The 21198-nt window shown below is 53.0% G+C and overlaps 1 protein-coding gene across 1 annotated transcript in view; it reads left to right on the plus strand.

The window, feature by feature from the left end:
• AFDN (afadin, adherens junction formation factor) overlaps positions 1–20991 on the plus strand; it is a 122463-nt gene extending 101472 nt beyond the window's left edge. Inside the window, 8 exon segments of the mRNA XM_032485369.1 lie at positions 95–289; positions 421–512; positions 841–1026; positions 3400–4377; positions 11736–11864; positions 14668–14950; positions 18131–18215; positions 19032–20991. Coding sequence (XP_032341260.1) covers positions 95–289; positions 421–512; positions 841–1026; positions 3400–4377; positions 11736–11864; positions 14668–14950; positions 18131–18215; positions 19032–19185 — 2102 coding nt within the window. The 3' untranslated portion in view covers positions 19186–20991.
• The last annotated feature ends 207 nt before the right edge of the window (positions 20992–21198 follow it).

The raw sequence follows: 21198 nt of genomic DNA on the forward strand, positions 1-21198 counted from the left end.
TGTTTATAGATTCATCTTTCTTTTAAAACTGAACAGGGTGTTTAAGATGAAATCTTGACCGAATGAGCAGATCGTGAATGCATTTTGATTTCAGTTTCAGATCGGCGTGGATCAGGTAAACCCCGACCAAAGAGTGAAGGCTTTGAGCTCTATAGTAATTCAGCTCAAAACGGGTCACCTGAGAGCCCTCAGCTGCCTTGGGCGGAATACAGCGAACCAAAGAAGCTGCCCGGCGATGACAGGCTGATGAAGAACAGAGCTGACCACCGCTCCAGCCCCAACGTCGCAAGTGAGAGGGGTCTGGGCCTCCCCTCCCGCCTTGAGCTCCCTGGGGACGGGCGTGGTCACAGCTGGAGAGAGGGGGCACTCTGGGGTTGGTGTGTTTAATATTAAACTTTCTTTTCTGTCTCCTACCAACAGATCAGCCTCCCAGTCCTGGCGGGAAAAGTGCATATGCGCCTGGAACAGCAGCCAAGATAACATCCGTCTCCACTGGGAACCTCTGTGCTGAGGTCCGAGATGAGTGCGGGTGTCGCGGCCCCAAGCCCTCAGGTCCCCCGGAGTCAGGCCCACGTCGTCTAGTGAAATGTCCTCTCGCGGCTAGCATTGTTTATGATTCCTGAGTGTTTGGGTTTTTTTCTTTTTAACATAATAGGTAAATTAGCTTTAAATTAATAAGACTGGGCAAAATAAAATGTTTTTTATTATTCTCAGTGTAGGATCACACTTTTAATTTTGAACACGGTTTTTAAACGTACATATTTTAAAACAGATCATTGGAAAGTAAGTGAATCTACTGTACAGACTGCAGAAAGCTCGCTTCTCCTTCCCGTCTTGCAGGAGGAGCCCCCTGCGCCCCGGCCGGAGGCCTACCCCGTCCCCACGCAGACGTCCACCAGGGAGTACTTCACCTTCCCCGCCTCCAGGTCCCAGGACCGCGCGGCTCCTCCTCAGAACCAGTGGCCAAGTTACGAGGAAAAGCCGCACATGCGCACAGACAGTGATCACTCCAGCCTCGCCATCCAGGTGAGCGTCCCCTGCTGTCCCTGGGACCTGACGGGTGGGGAGGAGCTGAGTGGCTTCTGAGACACTCTGGTGTTTCCTGTAGAGTAGCGCCACTACAGACAGAGTTCCTCCTTTCCTTCATGGTTTTCCTGGTTCCCTGAGGAAAAGAAGGGATGGGGCAGAACGCATACTGTGAAAAGGGGTTCTTTGTCCTCTTCGTGTTGGATAGGGAGATGTCGGTCACGTTAAAGTGTAATTATGGTCAGTAAGGCAGGGTTCACTGATTCCGGAAGTGAGACGTGAGGACCAGGACCACATCTGCTGCACTTTGTTCCTATCAGGAGCTGTTCTGAGTCCTGGGGACCCAGAGGTGACTGCGGCCCCGCATGTGAAGCTGAAGGTGCGGGTGGGAAAGGAGCTGAGACTGAAGGACAGCATAGGATGTGCTGGTCCCCATCGGTGAGGGTGGCAGAGCCAGCTCTCAGTGTCCCCACCGGGGGAGGGTTGCGGAGCCCTCCCTCGGTGTCCTCGCCGGGGGAGGGTGGGGGAGCCCATTCGCAATCCCAGTGCGAGTGCGACTGCAGCCTGGGCTCCCATGTACACTACAGCTGCCCGAACAAAAAAGCTCTTCTGACCCTGGGGTGAGGCTTGGAGAGGGATGTTTGGACCAGAGGCTCCTGTGCTCCGGGGGAGGAACTGGGTGGGGGAGGAAGTGGCAGGATTCCAGGCTGGAAAGGCAGGGTGACAACGTGGCAGGGCTTTCTGGGAGAAGCTAAGGAACCAGGGTTTTATCCAAGTTGGTGGAGAAGGAATGTCAGCATGGCTAGTTGACCTGGGAACATTATCAGATGCAGTTCCCTTTTTTGAAAGTTAACGCTGTGGAAGATCAGGGAAAGAAATTAAATGTTTGCTTCAAGTGGGTACTGTCTAGAGTATATAACGAGTACATGTCCCAGACAGCAAATTCTGGGAGAAAACCCCCCTTGGATTAGAGTGGTGGGAAGAGACCTTAGACGGGAGATGGTTGTGACTGAGCCTGGGAGGGTGGGAGGCGGAGAAGGGACTCCTTCCTGGGAGACGGTGTGAGTGGCGGCGAGGGGGACCTGCGGGAAGTCCAGGTGTCGGGCGCACTGTTAGCCCTTAGGATGGTCTGTCCCCACGTGCCACGGACGTCCACACCGTTTCTCCTCTTTTATGGGAGTGATGTTGTTAAGCAGCACAGATGTGCTGAGTGCAGGTTGCTTCTGCCTCACCACATGGATAATCACTGGGAGAGGGGGCAGGGAGACGAGGGGCCAGCATGTTGAAGGGTCACTTACGTGGATGCGAAACTGACCACGAACTTGACGGGGCTCATGGAGGGTGGGGTGCAGTGATTGGGCACCAGCAGTGAGATGAGGTCTTCAAGGAAGGCGGAGGGATGCTTCAGGAGTCACTGGACTGAGAAGGTGAGCAGGTGTGTATCTGAAGGCATGAGTCTCCAAATTTTATACTATAGAAGTATCTGCTCTACAGATAGCAGGGAATTTATAATGCTTTTATTTGGGCTGTAGGTTGAATGCCCAGCAATTGAAAAACTGTTTCCGTGCACGTAGTAGAGCCGTAAGAATGCTAGAAGTACATGTTTCATTTTTCTGTTAGGCTACTGTTTTTTCAAGTGATTCTTCATTTTTTTTGTTCTCAGTTTGTATTTTAAGGAAAAGGAAATTATTTTTCAGGTGGGCGGTGTCAATTTCTGTTCATTAACCAGGCAGGGAAAATGGCTGAGACTCCGAAGTGGGTGATTTTCTATTATATTAAACTACTTTCAGACGTGCCGTTTTTCAGACTTCAGACTAGCCCTTTGAGGAACGTGTGTTCATTCCTGTGTCACACACAGAAGACGATGTCCAGCGGGTTTATACCCGGTGTTCCTACCTTTCTCAGCCTGGCGGAGACCGTGGTGCCGGTCCTGTCTCAGGGCCCCGGGAACCGGTCGTCACTGGCGGAGCTCAGAGTTGTGGGAGGGCCGCGTGGTTAGGATTCGACAATCATCCTCAGTAATGGTTAGAACTTCACGGCAGACACGTCATCCTTGTCGCTGTTCACGCCCTTGACTAAATGAGTCCTCTTTGGACGGCAGGCCCGTGTCTGGTGCAGGGCTGAGTGCAGATGGGGTGCGTGAGTTCTTGCGCGCCTGTCTCTGCAGTGACGCGGAGAGTTCGGCTTTCCCTCGACAGATGGAGACGTCCTCTGGGAAGGTGGCGTCCCGCGCCGTCGTGCGTGGGCAGCCTCAGCCTCTGTTCTGCACGCTCGCTTCCCCGTTTTCCGAGTCGTTCTTCTCCTGAGATGCAGTGTTTATGAGCTAGTGCCTGTGCTGCGTGCGGCACGTAAGCGTTGTCCGTTCTCTTCCAGCGTGTGGCCCGCTCCCAGGAAGAGCTTCGGGAGGACTCAACTTACCACCTGGAGCCGCACAGGATGGAGGCCCTCGCAGACCGCAAGTCTGACAGCGACCTGTGGGTGAACCCCAGCTCCTCGCTGGGCTCCAGTGCATCCAGCCAGGAGCACCTGGACCCCTCCTCCAAGTCGGGCACGCCCGCCTCCACCCTCACAAAGAGTGGTCCCGGGCGCTGGAAGACCCCTGCGGCTGCGCAGCCCCCGCCCATGCGGACAGACCTGCCCCCGCCGCCCCCGCCGCCCCCCGCGCACTTCCCCGCCGAGTTGGACGGGGTCCCCCTGGACCTGCCACTGCCGCCCCCGCCTGCCAGCCAGGTCGCACCGCCTTCCGCCCAGGCGGCCGCGGAGCGCAAGAAGCGGGAGGAGCACCAGCGCTGGTACGAGAAGGAGAAGGCGCGCCTGGAAGAGGAGCGGGAGCGCAAGCGGCGCGAGCAGGAGCGGAGACTGGGCCAGATGCGCGCCCAGGCGCTGAACCCCGCGCCGCTGTCCCCCACGGCCGCGCCGCCCGCCCGTCCCGAGAGGCCCGCCGCCCTCCCGCGGCCCCCGGAGACGGTCATCCGCGAGCTGCAGCCGCAGCAGCAGCCGCGCACCATCGAGCGCAGGGACCTGCAGTACATCACCATCAGCAAGGAGGAGCTGTCAGCGGGGGACAGCCTGTCCCCTGACCCCTGGAAGCGGGACGCCCGGGAGAAGCTGGAGAAGCAGCAGCAGATGCACATCGTGGACATGCTGAGCCAGGAGATCCGGGAGCTGCAGGCCAAGCCTGAGCGCTCGGCCGAGGAGAGCGACCGGCTGCGCAAGCTCATGCTGGAGTGGCAGTTTCAGAAGCGGCTGCAGGAGTCCAAGCAGAAGGACGAGGACGACGAGGAGGAGGAGGACGACGACGTGGACACGCTGCTGCTCATGCAGCGCCTGGAGGCCGAGCGGAGAGCCAGGGTAAAGGGGGAGCTGGCGCGGCCTGGGCCCCAGCTGCCCTGCGGGGCGGGAGGGGGGGGGCGTGCGGGGGGGCGGGCCCAGCGCGGGGCATCCCGTGTCCCCGTGCCGCTTCCTCTAGAGGAAGCAGCTGGGAGGCTGGTGGTCCTGAGACGCACGCACAGCTCAGGTGGTTCCGCTCACACCCGTCTCTGTCCTCACTGGCACTTGAGAAACAAGCTCGTGGCTGGTCATAATCTGATCAGGGGTTGGCAGTCTTTCCTCAAAGGGCCAGATGGTAACTGTCTCCGGCTTGGGGCCGTACGTACAGACCCTCAGCTGCCCAGCTTTGCTGCTGACGCAGGCCGGCCGCCCCCCCCCCCCACACACACCCCCCACCCCCGGACTGGCCGGCGGCTGCACTGCGCCAGCGGGCGGACCCTGGTCTTGATTATTGGCGCCCGTGGTAGGGCAGGAGGCCGTCCAGGCCGGCAGGGCAAGGTCTGCTGTCGTTCCCGGAAATCGAGCCTCCGCAGGAGTTGGTCAGTTGATGAAGCAAGTATTTATAAATTACTAGTTACAGCAATAGTAGACATACTGAAAACTCAGGATTTTATTCATATTTCTTCGTACTACAAAAATAGTTTCTTTTTGTCTCAAATGTAAGAAGAAAAGTAAAATTTATATTAGTTGAATGCAGTAGATTGTTAAAATGCCAAATTTAAGATTTTTTGTTACCCTATCAAGAGAACTGTTGACAGAGAAGCATTTATCAGTAATAATTTGCAAGAGCTATTGGCCATTTAGTGGGTTTTCTTTTTTAATACAATGCAATATTCTGAGAAGAGACAGCAGAGAGCATGTCCTCTTTGTCTTGGAGTTTGTTTCTGACGCCACCTTTGATGCGGTCTGTGCTAGAGACCTCAACAGGCAGCTGCCACGTCAGATACTTCAGTCTTTCTACCTCATGGTGAAATTCAGTCTTTGGTAATTATCAGTGAGGCCTAGAACCAGCAGTGACCCCCTTTCACTTTGCTCTGTGAATTGTTTTCCTGAAGTGTCACCACACACAAGTTACTTAAAGGGCTAAATGTTCACTGTCACCTTGTTTTGTTAGTATTGTCCAAGGCATCAGCTGCACACCTCCTCAAGAACGACCGCACTTCCCACCAGCACTGTTGTGTTGGAAGGAGCAGCTGTTTGATAGATAACTGCTTTCAGTGTAAGAGCTCTCAGAGCTGTGCCCCTGCGGCCAGCACACTGTCCGGCGCTGTACATGGCTGCCGTGCGCTGGTGGTGAGCGCAGTGACCTGCTGCTCCGCTGGTATCCCAGCAGGCGCGTTGCAGGTGGCCCCAGGCCGTGGCCGTGTCTCGCCCACAGCTGCCCTCCTGCAGTCTTAGCTCTGAGTCTGAAGCCGACCTTCGTGGTAAACGAGTGGACATACTGATGTTTATTGTTATAACTGTATCCCAACGAGAGTGGAAAGTTAGAGACCACCCTGCACTATTGCTATAAATATTCTTTTCTCTGAAGACTAAATTTTTACTGAAGGTCTGTCAGTTTTTCCAAATGGTTAAAACACTGAATATTTCAAAGCCTGTTAGTATGAATTACGATATTTGGAAATTTTTTATGATAATTCAATTAAAATATGTGTATTTACCATTAATTGTATTAAGATGCGTATCTTAGTCTCCAAATAAGAGAGCTAAGGGAGGGTTCACTTTTCTCAGTTTCTGCGAGTCTTAATGATGAAACTCACGAGGCCATTTCTGTTTCTGAGGACTGGAAATCAGTCTGTGGCTCTTTACTTTTCTCGTTGGGTTGCCTTCGAAACAGGTGAAGCATGAGAACAGCAGACAAGCTGGCGGCGGGAAACAGGTCTAAACTGCCCTTTTGTTCACACTGCGTCTTTCTTTTTTCCTTCTCTGTTGCCTGCAGCAGACTGCTCTGCCAGCAATCTCTGTTCTAGATTTGGTATGTTCTTGTTTCTTTCCCTTGGGTCCTTTTTTTCTGTCTTGATTTTTTTTTTTTTTTTTTTTTTTTTTTTGGTGGTGGTGGTTTTATGTTGTCAGTAGATCTGGTTCTTAGGGGTGGCCTAGATCAGGATACATGGTTCCCTGACTCTAGAAGCATGCCTTTGAATGTGTTTAGATTTAGTTATTCTTTGGTTTTCTTTGTTTAAGTGTTACTTATTGTTTGTTTATGGTTTTGACCTTTACTCAGTTTTAGTCATAAAATTCACTACTGTATATTCTTACATACTCGTAAAGACAGGAGCAGATGAGAGGAATTTTGCAAGAAGCAATCTGTTTCATCCCTGTTAAATTGAAAACACATTTTAAATATTCATTGTTAGAAATCTAGTTCACCTGGTACTGACATGGTGCAACAACTAAGATTAACTGTCTGTTGGGAGAGAAAGGGGATTTCCAGTAAACATTTATTCTGTTTCCTTTAATAATACCTAACTTGATTTTAGCCTAGTTCATTGCCGATAGATACTTGAGGTCGCATTCTGCATGTTTAACGTCAGTATTGGGGAGACTGGGTCAGTCGGTTGGTGCCCTCTATGCTTGACTACTGTATCTCTGTCACCTGCCAGACACGTGTTCTCATTGGTACATTTGTATCAACTTCATATCAGCATGTGTTGTTAGCCAGCTTTTAAATGATACAAATCTGTCTGCTGACTGACAATACTTAGACAAATCCCTGAATCCAGGTTTGACTTTAATGGCCTTTTCACCAAATAACAGCCCTCCTTTTTTGTTTGTTTGTTTGTTTTTTCAATTTAAATAGCATGTTGGCAGTGCCACGCCAAAGGGAAACCTCTCTTGAAAACATCTCCCCTCCCCGATGACTCAAAGGGATGTTTTCCAAGCTTTACGTTTTTCCCACGTGGTACTGAGAAAAGAAGTATCTGTTTCTCCCGCTACTTCTGTGTGTACTAGGTGGTCCGCACAGTGGGTGCTGGCAGTACCGATCAGTTCCATCCACGTCTTCCTCTGCCGTGTGCCCGCTCAGAGTGCGGGGTGCGCCAGAGCCAGCCGGGGGCCGTGGCCTGGAGGGGGCCCCAGGGGCTCGTGCACGTGGGCTTGTGCGACAGATTCGCACCGGCGTGGAAGGACGGGGTGGTGCTGAGATTCGTATTTCAGAGGGATAGCTCAGAGCTTTTCTTTCTTTAAAAGAGAATTATTTTGAGTGTTAACACTGACTTAACCAGCACATTTTCAGCATTTCATAGCCTAATTCTCCAGTGAACACTAATATCACCACAGAGCTCTTGTTAGGCCTGAATGCGTGGCTCTGTGGCCGGAAGCTCCTCTGGCAGGCACCAGCCCATCCTTGAGACGAGGGGGACCGTGCACACAAGTGCCCACGTGTTCACGACACTCCTGTGCACTTTGTAGGGGTTTTCTTAGGCTCAGCCACACAAATTTTGGTGACAGTGGATGAATGAGACAGGTCTCCTCCCACGTGAGAGCCGCGAGCTGCAGAGACGCTGAAGCTCCCTGGCTGTCCCTCCGGGCCCCCAGTGTCGGGCACCCACATCGGTCTGGCTCCTGGGGTGGGACGAGACTCCTCATACTCCCACGCGCCCCCAGCCCCACCCCACGACCTCCAGCCTTCCCCGTCCACTTGACTCTTCATTGCTCAGTCTAAAACCTTCGTCACCAAAACCCCTTTTTCTCTCTGTGGAGAAATTTACCATCTTTCTCAGAACCTGACCATCTAGACCCACCCCAGCCTGAGCCCCCGTCATTTCCTGCCGAATCGCTCGCTTCTGAGTCTTCCTGGAGCCTTCAGGGCGCCTCCCCGGGCCGGGCCCCCCCCACCAGCCTTGCCCGCTCACCTGGCTGGTCCTCTGCCCAGGGCGGGACTGGACCCATGCCTTCATTGCTCTGGCCGGCCAAGTAAGCACATGTGACCCTCTCTTCCTAACAGCCTGTGACGTGGGTGGACGAGGAGGGCACGCCTGGCATTTCAGAAACACCCGCTCCAAGTCAGGTAGTGAGAGTCCAGACTCCAACCAGAATCCTCTGGGTTCGGATTCAGTGCCCCTCACAGAAACGTCTGCTGCTCACAAGACTGTTGTGTGAATGAACTGTCTTTCAAGTAGGAATTTATGTGACCTCGTCATCTCCCAGTTGGCTCAGCTTTGGCTTGTGACCATTTTGCTGGCTGGTCTTCCGACTCGGGTGGCCTGACATCTCGGGAAAAATCCCTCCCCTTTGGGTAAAGCTGAGAGGCGGTGTCTTCCGTGACCCTGTAGGCGGCCTCCCTGTCTGGTCCTGACGCGGGGCTGTGGAAATTGGGCATCCCAGGCAAGGAAGCAGCTGAATTAAAAGCTTTATAAAAACTTTAAGCGAGAATTCGTGGGAAGCTGAGTGAGAGCTGTGCCTCCAGGGCCTCGGGCGGCAGACGCTCTGCCGGGAGTACCACGGCGGAGGGGCAGGCCCCGCCCCCCTGCAGGAAGCCGCAGTGTCCCTCTAGGAGCAGGAAGGCTCGCAGTAAAACCAGCATGGCTGCGCGTGGGGCTGGAACACAGAGCTCACCTGCTTATGTCGGGGACAGCCCCAGGGGTGTGAGGCGGGCTGCCTGTCTCCCTTAGTGGGATTTCTGTTATAAATTAAATACGCAAGTTAGTGTATTTCTGTGGCACAAAGATATAAACAGATAGGAACAAATCTCAGCATACTTTCTTTTGTTACATCTGAAAGTACCTTTCTTGGAAACGTGGACTGCCCCAGGGCAGCAGAACCTTGGTTCAAGGTTACCGCGCGGCTTTTGCAATCCCAGGGCAGTACTTGGTGCGAATACCTTTGGTCCGGGGTGTCTTGATTATTCTGTAAGAATGATTATTGTATCTATTCAGATGTGTCCCCGAGTAGAACCTCTCCCAAGACGGCTTCGAGAGCAGTAACTAACCCTCCTTGGTGTAAAACAGGGAGCTCTCTCCTGTCATTGAACCTCAGGGTCAGTGCAGACAGTCTGTCACCGTCTCGTCACTGCAGCTCCGACCTCGGTGCCCTTCAGCGGTTGTGAGGTGTGGGCAGACCGCGTAGCTCAGTGTGCCATCTGGAGCTAGTACTTGGAGTAAATTTAGAGATTCTCTTTTCTCTCATTAATGCTTTTTTTTTTTTTTGAGTAAAGCAGCATATTTTTGAAGAACAAAACAATCTGTTTTAAAAATGAAAATATAGGAAACAGGTTATCGAAGTGGGAAGACACTGCCTCAATTATAATAGTGCCGGCTCAGCTGCCTGACTTTAAAGATCGTAACCAGTAACCTGAGCACGAGGAGATGGCTCCTTGCCTACCACCGTCCAGATTTAGAAGAATGAAGGTTTTTAAGAGAAAATGCTTGTGTATAGATTTATAAGGTGGAATTCTATAGCTGTAATGATGAGAATTGTAATTGTTCTGATTTCTTAAAATTACACACCCACTTAGAAGAACGAATTGGCTATTTCAGTGCATGCTGTTCTTCCTGCTGAGAACTTGTTTTCCATTAGGTTTGGAAAGTATAACTGTGAAGTTAGTTTGTACTTTATTGGGTCACAGAAAACCTACTGCACTCATGCAGTGTTACATTCTTCCATAAATTCCTTTTCTGTAGGTGTTTAATATTACCAGCTGCTGTTTTATTTATCTGTTTTTTTTAATTTGGGTGTTACTCCTCATAATTTTTGCTGATGACTCCAGAATCCCTGACAAGCCCGTCCACTGTCGGCTGTATGTCCCTCAGGGAGGACGGCCCTCTGTGCGCTTTCACAGAGCAGGGCCCCCGACTGCGTCCCTGATTCTTAGTCATCAGCCTCTACTCCTGCCACAGAAGCCCTAAAAGCGACTCACCCTAACCTCCTGCTGGGCCTAGACCTCCGTATTCTCAGGAGGGAGCGCAGCTGATTTGTCTTCTTGGAAAGGGAATTTTCATTTTTTTTCTAGGATGTTTTATTGTTTGCTGACATGAAAAAGCCTAATGACCCAAGTTCTTTTGTTACTTTCCCACCAGACACAGTTTTTGTTCCACAGAAACCAGGCAAGAGTGAAGTTGTTAGGTTTTTGTTTTAAAAAATACGTTCAAACGGTTCAAATCCAGAAGTTCAGCATTTTCTGTGTTTGCTGTGAGTGCTTTGTAGACTGGCGATTCGTGGATACTGAGGCACCCTTGAGGGGTGTCACGCCCGGGAGCCCTGCGGGGGTGCGAGGCGGACCTGGGTGGCTTCAGGGCTGTGTTAGTTGTAGAAATGTGGCGCCACCTCCTGTTGCTGTCGGGCGGTGCGGTGCTGCAGGTGCTGAGAACCAGTAGTGCAGGGTGCCCAGTGGTGCCCTTTCTCAGCTGAGCCACACGGGCACCACAGGGAAGAGCCCGCCTCTGCTCTGGGCACGGGCGCTCTTCACTCCAGGTCGCTCAGGGGGCTTGGCCCTGCAGTGCGTGGAGAAGGGAGAGCAGGAAGCTGGGGGAGCTGAGAGCCCCTCCAGGTAGAAGACGCGTCTTCGGGTTTGGGGTGTCGTTATGTGTTCTGTATTGTTCCAGAAGGTAGGCCCTGAGCGATGAAAAACAGGAAGCGAACCATCAGGTGAGGAGTTCAGAAAGGCTCTTGACTGGCGGTCACCTGAAACCTGACCGCGCGGCCTTGGGAGGGGGCGGTAGGTCCCCCGACACCGAAGGTGTCCACACAAAGCGGTAGATTCCTCGGCAGAGCTGGCGCAGAAGGAAGTTCGAATCAGGTTCCTTCCAGCTGTCAGGTTCGGATTCTGTGACTCAGAGTCTGGAGACGTCCCCGAGCTGGGAAGGAATTGTTGCAGTCCAAGGTGGGATCCAGAGGGAACAGTGGCCAAGGGCCGGAGCAGATGGAGGGCTAGAAACTGAGCTCTGAGGAAAGGCAGCCGCTGGTCCCCGGGATCTGGTGCTGCCACGAGAGCCCTAGGCCCCCCACCCCCACGGAGAGGCTGGGTTCACTGCCACACCCCACAAGGGTGGCAGCATTTTTCTGGACCTTTGTGGTGGGAACTAAAGCAAGGGTGGAGGAGCGGGTGGTTGAGTGGGTCTGTCTGGTGGTTCCACAGACCGGGCTCCCCGTGTCCACTCCCAGGGGCTGGTTGCCCAGGTCTGTTAAGTTAAGGAATCGTGTTTGACATGTGACTGTGTAGGGCAAGCTCCTCCTGCTCTGAGCCACCGTCGGTGGCAGTTTTAGGTGACTTCCTGTGGAACTGTCGAGCTGTGACGTCCCATGTCCCCGTCCCTCCCCGGGCCCCGGGTGTCCTCGGCTGTGTGTGTGTGTGTGTGTGTGTGTGCGCGCGCGCGCGCGTGCTGTCGTGTGCGCTGCGCGGTGCCCGCGGCCGCGCGTGACGGCCGCGCTGTCAGTTGCAGGACGAGGAGCGGCGGCGGCAGCAGCAGCTGGAGGAGATGAGGCAGCGGGAGGCGGAGGAGCGGGCCCGGCACGAGGAGGAGCGGCGGCGCCAGGACGAGGAGCGGCTGAGGCGCGACGCCGAGGAAAAGGTCGTGGTCCTGTGAGGGCGCCGCCCCCGGGTGCGGGCGGAGGGCTAGGAGTCCGCGTGCGCCGTGCGGACAGAGCAGGGCCGGGCCCTCCCCCCACCCCCGCTTGTCCCGGACACGACGTGAGCCGGTCTGGCCCCTGCCTCTGTCCTGAACTGCCTGCCGAGCCCCGTCCGCGGGTCTCGCCCCCCGGACGCCTGAACCGGGAGCCTGCTCCGCCGCATCCTCGGTGCTCGCTCTGGTCTTGCTGGGCGGGGTCCCGCGCTCACTGTGCAGGTGACACTTGTCCAGGTGTTTGCACTGAGTTTGGGCTGCGGGAAGCAACAGGAACGTAGGAAGACAGTCTGTTGACATTATTTCAAATAGGTCATTTCCAGAAATCACGCCATTCTGGTCAATGGTACATTAATAAAAAACATGACATGAGGACATTTTAACTTAATATGTAACCTGGTAAATATTCTGAGTTAGTACTCAGTTTCCGTCTGTGGGTTTGTAAGATTCAAGTAGTCCTTTTCATTGGTTTTAAAATGACAACAAATTTGACCTAATCTGAGAAGTGCTGTCATCCCGACTCTAACCGCGGCTGCCAGCTCCCTGTGGGGCCTCTTGGTGTGGGGGAGGGTAGCCTGCCACTGGACGACATGTGGGAGAAGCCCACCTTCTCTGTCACTCCCTTCTGTGAGGCCACAGCTTCTGATGGGGAGACTCGGCTTTTATTCCTTCTTCAATAGTCCAGTGACCCGTACCCAGCACCCCCCACCCACCTGTGCAAATGAGAACTTCGGGTAAGCGTTCGGTTGTGATAGGATCTCCCGGGGTCCGCAGTGGTCAGGCACACATGGACAGAGCGAGGTGACGATGCAGGTAAATGAGAGTGGAGTGAAGGACTTAGGGACACACGCCTGGGCTGAGATGGGTGATGTCCACAGCTGACAGAGGTTTCCCCTTCCTGCCACCCTGCTGTCGGTTGCATCTGAGCAGCTTTGAGGCTCTCAAGCAGCCCGGGCTTTCAGGGTGAGGCTCCCCTTGCATCTTGCGAAGTCACGATCCGTCTGAGGAGATCAGATTCCCAGAATTTGAGCCGCTGCGCTGGGTCTTGCAGTGTCTGTGTTCCTGCCGTCCCGGGGGTGTGCGCCCGAGGCCAGGCACTCAGGGCTGCCATGTCCCCGTGGGGCCCCAGCGAAGGCAGTGGCTGCCACCAGGGAGCAGAGCGCATGTGCCAAGGCCAGGCGGTGCTCTCCACTTGGGGAACTAGGGTTACTCGATTTTTTTTCCAACGTGCGTGCTCACAATTCATGATAATGTCAGATGTGCCTGTGTTTTGGTAACCACTTCTATAATTGAGTGCTCAGTATGAAAAGAAGCTGAATAACCTATTTTTAATACAGAATGTCCAAAATTGATGGGTTTGCTTTGTCATAGGAAAATGCATCATTCATTTGTGGGGTAGGATGAAGTCACTTCCAGTCACATAACTGTATCTGCTCTTAGTGTGACTGAAAGACGCTGTTTTATTTTCCGCCTAAAATGTTCCCAAGCAGCTGTTGCTCGTGTGGTGCTGAGATTCCTGACATCTCCACCGAGCTCATTCCGGATTTCATTCCTCACCGTAAGAGAACACTTATTTTGTGTAGAAAATAAGATAAAAATGTTTTCCTTCAGGATGTCTCAACATAGAGTAGGAAGATAAGATGAGAAATTGGGCTCAGGGTCGTGATTGAGGCTGGCCTTAACTCCTGGTTTCCTCCCGCAGAGGGCGGGGCTGTGACCCTTGTCCTCACTGCGTGTGTGTGCACGCGTGTGGAGGGGCAGGGAGAAAGCGCAACATGCAAGCTGAAATGGGGACTAAGGACTTTAGACTTTAATCCTGACGCAGCAGGGCCCCTAAAAGTTATCTTCGGTTGACTGAATTTAAAATCCATTGTACTCCGTTCTTACTCCGTTCTGCAGCAAACATTCTTAGTCAAGGCGGATTATTGTTTGATTTTCATTCCCTTTCTGACTGACTTTTCTCTTGTGTTCTGAAACGTCTGTCAATCTTTAACAAAACTGTGCTGTTATCTTTTCTCATGTTGAATTAACTTTAACACTGTCAACTGTAGTTTGTGCAGATGTATGTCAGAAAAAATGTACAGTAAATATACTTGAATATCTTGTCATTGCTGTTAATGCCTGGCTCTCCGCTTTTCTGTCTGACAGGGAGTTTAAGATTTGAAATATAAATTAAGAACTGGGGGAAGCATATTTGTTAGTTGTCACCTTGGGAAAATGAGTCGTGTTCTTCACAGCTTTTGGTTTCCTATTAATTTCCCTCCGAGTAGCTAGAAATAAGCCAGACGGCCTAGCCACGCCCCCCTCGCCTGGGCAGGGCCACGCCCCCTCGCCTGGGCTGAGCGGAGCAGCTCTGCCGGACAGACGGATGGCGGGATGGCGGCTCTTCGGAGGGGCTGGCCCTAGAGCCAGGGGTAGCCTAGTTGTGGTTGGTTTTGTCTGTAACCCCGGGGGGAACAGGTAAGTCAACAGGCTGCCAGAAACAGAGGGAGAGGGAGGGGTAAGCTGGTGGAGTGACGTGGGGACCCAGCGCGCACGCGTCCGCCCCCGCCTCGCCCCACGCGGGACCACCGTTTTCCCGAGGCCCGGGCGCCTCGGGTGACATGCTGCGGCTGTCACGGTAGTTGTTATGTGGACGCCCTCCAGTCCCGAGGACCCTGTCGCTGTCCTTTCCCACCTGTGAAGGCCAGTGGGGGTGGCCCTGGCGCCCTCTGCCCTCTGACCTTTGCGCTTTTGTCTCTCCGGCCCACAGAGGCGACAGGAAGAAGGGTATTACAGCCGCCTGGAGGCCGAGAGGCGCAGACAGCACGACGAGGCGGAGCGCCGGCTGCTGGAGCCCGAGGAGCCGGGCCTGGGCCGGCCCCCGCTCCCGCAGGGCTACGAGCCGCTCCCGCAGGCGCCCCCGGGGCCCGCGCCTCCGCCCCCGCCCCAGCGCACCGCCTCTTACCTGCAGGCGCAGGTCCTCTCCCCCGACTCCCTGTACACCGCCAAGCTCGTGGCTTACAACGAGGAGGAGGAGGAGGACGGCCTAGCAGGTCAGGACAAGCACTCCAGCACCAGGCAGTCTCTCGGGGACCTGACCCCCGCCGCCCTGCGGCCACAGCCGCGCCCGGCCTCCGACGGCATCTTCCTCTCCAACTCATTCCGGCCACCCCCGGCCAGCACCAACAGTACTGCGCACAGAGCAGGCCCGCCCCCGCCCCCTCCAAAAAAACCGACCTTCCACCGTCCCTCCAGAGGTAGAGGTAAAAAGCTGCCTTGCCGATCGAGCCCCCTCTCTCCTCTGATTGGAGTCTCGGGCCCTCGCACCCTCCTCGGAGTGCAGCCCCTTGATCAGCACTGCTTTGGAATTCGATTTCATGTGATCCCTGCTCTGGGCACGGTGGTCCCCCTCCCCCTCCGGCTCATGGGCAGTAAGCTCAGCGCTCCAATCACGTCGAATCTTTCCTGCGCTCCCTTTCCTCAATCAGCCCTTCTGCGCTCCCCGTGATCATCTGAAGTACTGTTGGCCTAGGCCTTCATGCTCTGCCTCTTGAGATGATTCTCACCTGTGGTTGAACAAGTCCCCTTTTCACGCATCTTGGTGTCTGAAGTTAAATTTCTTCTGAGTAGTGTCATTGTTCCATGTTAAGTGTCGGTCATTTAACACGAGTTTAACAACTTTCTGTCACAGATTTGCCACCGGGGCACTGCCTTCCAAGGTGGCGCCTGCCTCTCACGGTGGTTGGGTTGGAGTAGTCGGGACTGGCCTGGGCCAGAGGTGCTCTTCACGCAGGCTACCCCACTCGGGCCGGGCCAGGGCCTGGTCCCTGTGAACTGACCCTTTGCCCTCGTCCCTGCCTGCTCCCCGTGTCCTCGGCTCAGTGTGGCTTGGACTGTGGGACCCAGTTGGCTTCCTCTGCCTCGAGGTCTCCCCCGCAGTCACTGCAGGTGCGGCCGTGTGCCTCAGGGCTGTCCCGCGCGGTACTCAGCACTGAAAGTTGTATTTAAAACATAACCATACATTATAAACAAGATTGGAATGCTGGTAATAAACATTCTCAAACGTAGTAGTGTCATTTGTAGCGAGTACAAGTGTCTTCTGAATTCTGCGTAGCGCAGCACAGCGGCCTTGTGCTTGAATAGTCAGCCTTAGGTGATTGGCTCTCACGTAAACGGCCACCTGAGTCAGAGCCTTGATCCACTTGGGAATTTTAATAGAAACGACTTATGGTGAGTCACTCAGAAGCCAAAAGTCAATCTTTTCGTGAAATTCCTGTTGTAAATAACTAGAATGTGATACCGTTAAAGACTTTTAATATAATACCAGTAAGTTTTGAAGCAAGACGCTGTTTCCTTGCATCAGACTGCAGGCTGCACTCTAGGTGTTTTATGAGTGCTGTGACACCAGTAAACATGAGGTTTGGTGAGGGATGCGCCAGTGAGATGCTGCTCCTCGCCATTGGGGCTCCCAGGCACGTCACTAACCCTTCTTCTGTTTCACACCAAAGTACCCCCACGGGAGCAGGTTACACCTGCACCTGCGCGCTCCTGCTTCCTTGAAGACTCTTCGTAAAGTACAGAGCTGTCTGCATTCTGCCTTCCCGCCCACCATCTCACCGCCTCGCTATGTGCCCCTCTGTCTCTGGTGTGAGCGCTCTGGTCTCGCAGCGTCTGCAGACGGGGCTTGCTCCTTCCCCTGGGGCTGCAGGGAGCAGAGTAGGCATGACTGGGGCGGCTGCTGCGGGGTCCCACCAGGGCAGCACGCTGCAGGTGCTTCTCACTGAAGTTCCTTGATAATTACCCGGGAAGTGTGTAGTGTGACTTCATATACAGTCAGCTGAAAGTATGTGGTGTTCTGATTAAAAATTCTGAAAATTTTCAAGACTTGATCTTTACCAGTGGGAAGAAGCAAGTATTCTTAAAACAAAGCTCAAAAGATACAACACAACATTTTTTTAAACAAAATGAAGGAAAAAACTGAGTTAAAATTGAACATTTTCCACTCTGCACATAATTTATCCAAAGGCCCAGAATGGATTTCCTTGAAGTTAACGAGGTGTGTTTCTGTTCAATCTTTTGAGTCTTTGCTGAGGAGGACTTCCTGTGCGGTGCTTCCATCTAGGTCACGAGGACAGAGGCAGTGCCCAGAGGGGCTGTTCAGAAGGGACCCAGCTCTCTCAAGTGCACCAGCACGCCTGCTGCACCCTCGGTCCTTTTATATAGGGGAGAAACATGAAACTCACTTTTATGCGACTTGCCTGAAAAGGATAATTTGATGTTGAATATTGTGTTAGTTTTGTGGCCTGTTTAATGCAATGCACAACACTGTCAGTGTTTGCCGAGGGTTTTGAGCACTTACTACCCTGGCCTATGTTTTCATAAGCAAAAGGTTTTTCCAAGTGTGAAATTTCTCACTGATGTCACAGTTAACAGAAGCACAGCAGTGCTGATTTAATGCACTGAGGCCTAAATCATGTATCATTAGTAGCATTGTTACTTTATTTGGATGCATTTAAAGCTTTTTGCCTGCATCATCTTTTCATCTGCAACAACTCTTGCAGTAGATGGGCAGATGGTACTGTTGCCAGCCTGGCCCTGTAGCTCACGCGCAGGTGCTGGCAGGTCACAGGTGGAGCCAGGCTGTAAGGCCAAGTGTCCAACGGTCACGGTGCTGCTTCCGTCTCCTTTTCATTCTGTCGGTGATCTTGTATATCTGCAGCATTAGTATCAAACACCACGGGGTTTTAGTAGCTCATTTTCTTCAAAAGTTTTGTTTTAATAATTATAGGCCATTTATTTTGGGGGAAGAAAATTCCATAGCTGCCCTGAAAAGAGGAAGATTATTTCTGAATCTTTGGATTACATTTGCTCTCAGTGATTGTGTAAGAAAATTTTCAGTGTCAGCGGTGTCTGAAAGATTTTGCTATCTCCCCATTTAGGTCAGGCTCCTGTGGATTTTGTTCTGAATTCATGATAATTACACATTTTATCTGATTTGAACTTTCTGGCTATTACTAAGACCTGTGCTGTTTCCTCTCTAATAATAAAGGCCGGTTACTCAGCACCTATGAGGGTAGCGATTGGATAGCTCAGGCCACCTAGGGCCCTGTGTCCAGCCGATGGACCAGAACTTAGAGATGTCTTCCTCCCCTCTGAGCACTGTGCCCTCATCACGAGTAGCGTCTTGGGAATAATGCAGCACTTTAACCTGGACTTTTTCTTTTATGGGAAAGGACCAGACTCTTACATGGGATCTTCGGGAACAGCGATCGGGGCCCATGACGTCTGTCGGGAGCCGAGGGAGAAACTGTCTAAAAGGTACTTAAGTGCTGAAGTCGTGCTGGACGAGTACCTGCCTCCTGGTTGATGGCTTTTTCCTTTTCTCGCACCACCTTTTGTGAGCTGGACTGAAGTTTCAGAGACTCCTCTGTCAGCGGAGGTGCTCCTTGTCCGCGCCTCCGAGCACGTAGGCTCTTTGTGTTGCTGAGCCGGGTCCGTCTCAGGGAGTGCGTAGGCGCCAGGCTTTGTGGTCAGAACTTCAGAGCAAGCTGCACGTGCTGCTGTTCGCTTCACTGAAGGAGGCGGAGAAGTCTAGGACAAGGTCCGATGTGCTGCTCGGCCACACGGGGCCGACCCTGGTGCTGCCAGACAGCACACTGGCCCAGGGTCGTCCCTGAAGGCCCTTGCCTAGGTTTTAGGCCGAGCTGCCGTTGCCCAAACAGGCGTGACGTCAGTGACATGGAACTAACCGGCAGACTCCTTGGCACCTTCTGGGGCTCGTGTAGCCCTGGTGTATGGATGGCTGCCTCTCGCACACATGGGTTCATTGAAACACTGTTTAGTTAACTACTAAGAATTATCTGCTCACTGAAATTGAAGTTACTGGCTCTTTGAGAGTTGGGTGCGGCTGGAGAAAGTTAACATTTTAGTAAGGGGAACATTTTGCCCTTTTTTAACATGAGTTTAAATGCAGCCCCAACAATTTTAACTATAGGAGGATTATGGCAAAACTTAACAAAGAAGGAGTCTCTCCCTTAGAGAATTGTACTTAGTTGCCCATTATGCAGACTGACCTAATTGCTGACAGGCTGCCTCCATCTCGAACAGTAATAGTCTGTTTCCCTCTTCATGCAGCCAAGACACAGACTTGCCTGGGGGTCCTGGAGCCCCTGAAAACCTGACCTTCAGAGAGCGCCAGCGCCTGTTTTCTCAAGGTCAGGACGTCTCCAATCGAGTCAAGGCCTCTCGCAAGTTAACAGAACTGGAGAACGAGCTGAGCACAAAGTGAAGAGGGGAGACCCGCGTCCGCCTGCCCTCGGGGGGGCCCCAGGGGAGGGGCGCCTCCCCTGCCCTCGCGGGGCCCCGGGCAGGGGCGCGCTTCCAGCCTCCGATAGCTCCTGCACGCCTTCCAGTTCCAAGATGTTCTGTTGTATTTTACCAGGAGACTGTCATTTCTACAATTTAGACACTGTCTGCTTTCTTAATTATCGGACTCTGGTGAAGATAGCTTTCTTGTTAGTTTCTTTTTTTGAGTCTGGGTTTGAAAGGGGACAGAAAGAAGGGCGGTGTGATGAGGTGTTCCTTCTCCCGGTCTCCCACAGAGAGCACAGAAAAGTTCTCCTTCTGTTCTTTTTCAAAAGCGTTATTTTAGCTGTCAAACGGAGGCCAGCCTGGGCTCCCCAGACTGTGGCTGGCACTGCTCGGTAACGACCGCAGACTGTCCTGCAGGAGAGGCTTTATCTCCAGGGGGACCATGTGAGGACGTGCAGCTTCTGTGGAGTGGTCTGGAGCTGGCGTGTGGTGGCCCTCCCGGCTCATCTGCACAGTCGGGAAGCAGCTTAGACCGAAGCTTCCCGAAAGTAAGAAGTTCCATCCCGTTCCTTACAGGTACAGCCCTCCGGATCAACTCTTAAGTATTTGATTTAAAAATTTTTCTCCAGGAAGATTTTCAAGGTTTAAGCTTAGAAAATTTTATTTTTATAAATACTGGATATTATTATTATGCCAATAAACCGTTGGTGATTTTGAAGATGACAGTTAAGTTAGAAAGTTAATTAGATATTTCAGCTATTCCAGGGGATCTATGAAAGAGGATACCGTTAGCTGAACAGCGCCGGTGTGAACAGGAACAAAAAGGCCTGAGAGGTTAGTGGGCGGCGCTTGAGCACAGCTGTCGCTCAGCAGCGTAGAATTTGAGGGAGATCTCCATCGTCTGCCATCGGGGACGGGAGGGGCCCCGCCGCACTGGGGTCTGTAACTGAAACACTGTAAGAGGCGCTCGTCTGCAGTCCAGGCCGTTTTTCACTTTGTAGTAGAGTTATTTAATTTCCATGTGTTGAATGATTAGTTACCGCTGTCACTGCTTCAGCTGTGAGTACGTGGCTGGTGTCGGGGAGACGGACCTCACTTTATTATGTATCATGTGATGTTAAAATGCTAACTGCCTTTGTGATTATGAGCAGGTTTTCTATGTGACAAGCCCTGCTGTGGGTCCAGGTGACTTTTCTGCACCGTGTTCTTCTCTCTCAAGCGTGCGTGTGAGGGGAATGTGTGCACTTCAGGCAGAAGAGGGAGAGGCTCTCTGGCCTCGGGCGCCACTGTAATGAGAGGCGTGTGATAGCTCACTAAAATGCGGGCGCACACGCTTCCCGTCTGCCAGGTGCTTCTTCGGGAGCACGCTTCCACCACTCCCCTTGATGAGGGAGAGGTGGAGCGGGTCTGGCGTTTACGAAGGGCCCACGCGCTTACCCCCCGCGCCGGCGCAGCGGCCCCGAGCGCCGGCGCCCCGAGCCCACGCTCCCCTGCAGGGAGTGGTGCAGGGGAGCCACTGTCCTGCTGACGCGTGGAGAACGACAAGCACACGGGACGTGCAGACACGTGTAAATGTTTACACGCAGGGATGCTCGTGTGTGTGGCTGTGAGCCCGTAAACGTGTGGGCTTGGCCTCGCACGGTTAGAGCAAATGTGAATACGTGTAAAAGTGCTTCTCATGACCGTGTTGTATGGAGAAAACACCAAAACTGCTGTAGTTTGCCATTTCTACTGTATTTCATTTGCAGCCTATTTTTAATAAACTTTGTATGTATTTAAGCATGTTTGCACAGTTTTCCTGGTGCTGACAAAGGTGGTATCTGTAAAACCAGCCCCCTGCCCGTCCCCTCCCCACACCTCGTTCACTCCTGCCGAGTGCCCTTTCTGTGTCAGGCAGTGTCTGCGGGCCGTGGGGCGTCTGTCCGACCGCACAGACTCACCCGTGGGCTTCGGGTCCCTTTGGTGGCGGCTCACGTGCACATCCCAGGCT

Source organism: Camelus ferus, chromosome 8 (genome assembly GCF_009834535.1).
Source record: "Camelus ferus isolate YT-003-E chromosome 8, BCGSAC_Cfer_1.0, whole genome shotgun sequence".
Lineage (NCBI taxonomy): Eukaryota > Metazoa > Chordata > Mammalia > Artiodactyla > Camelidae > Camelus > Camelus ferus.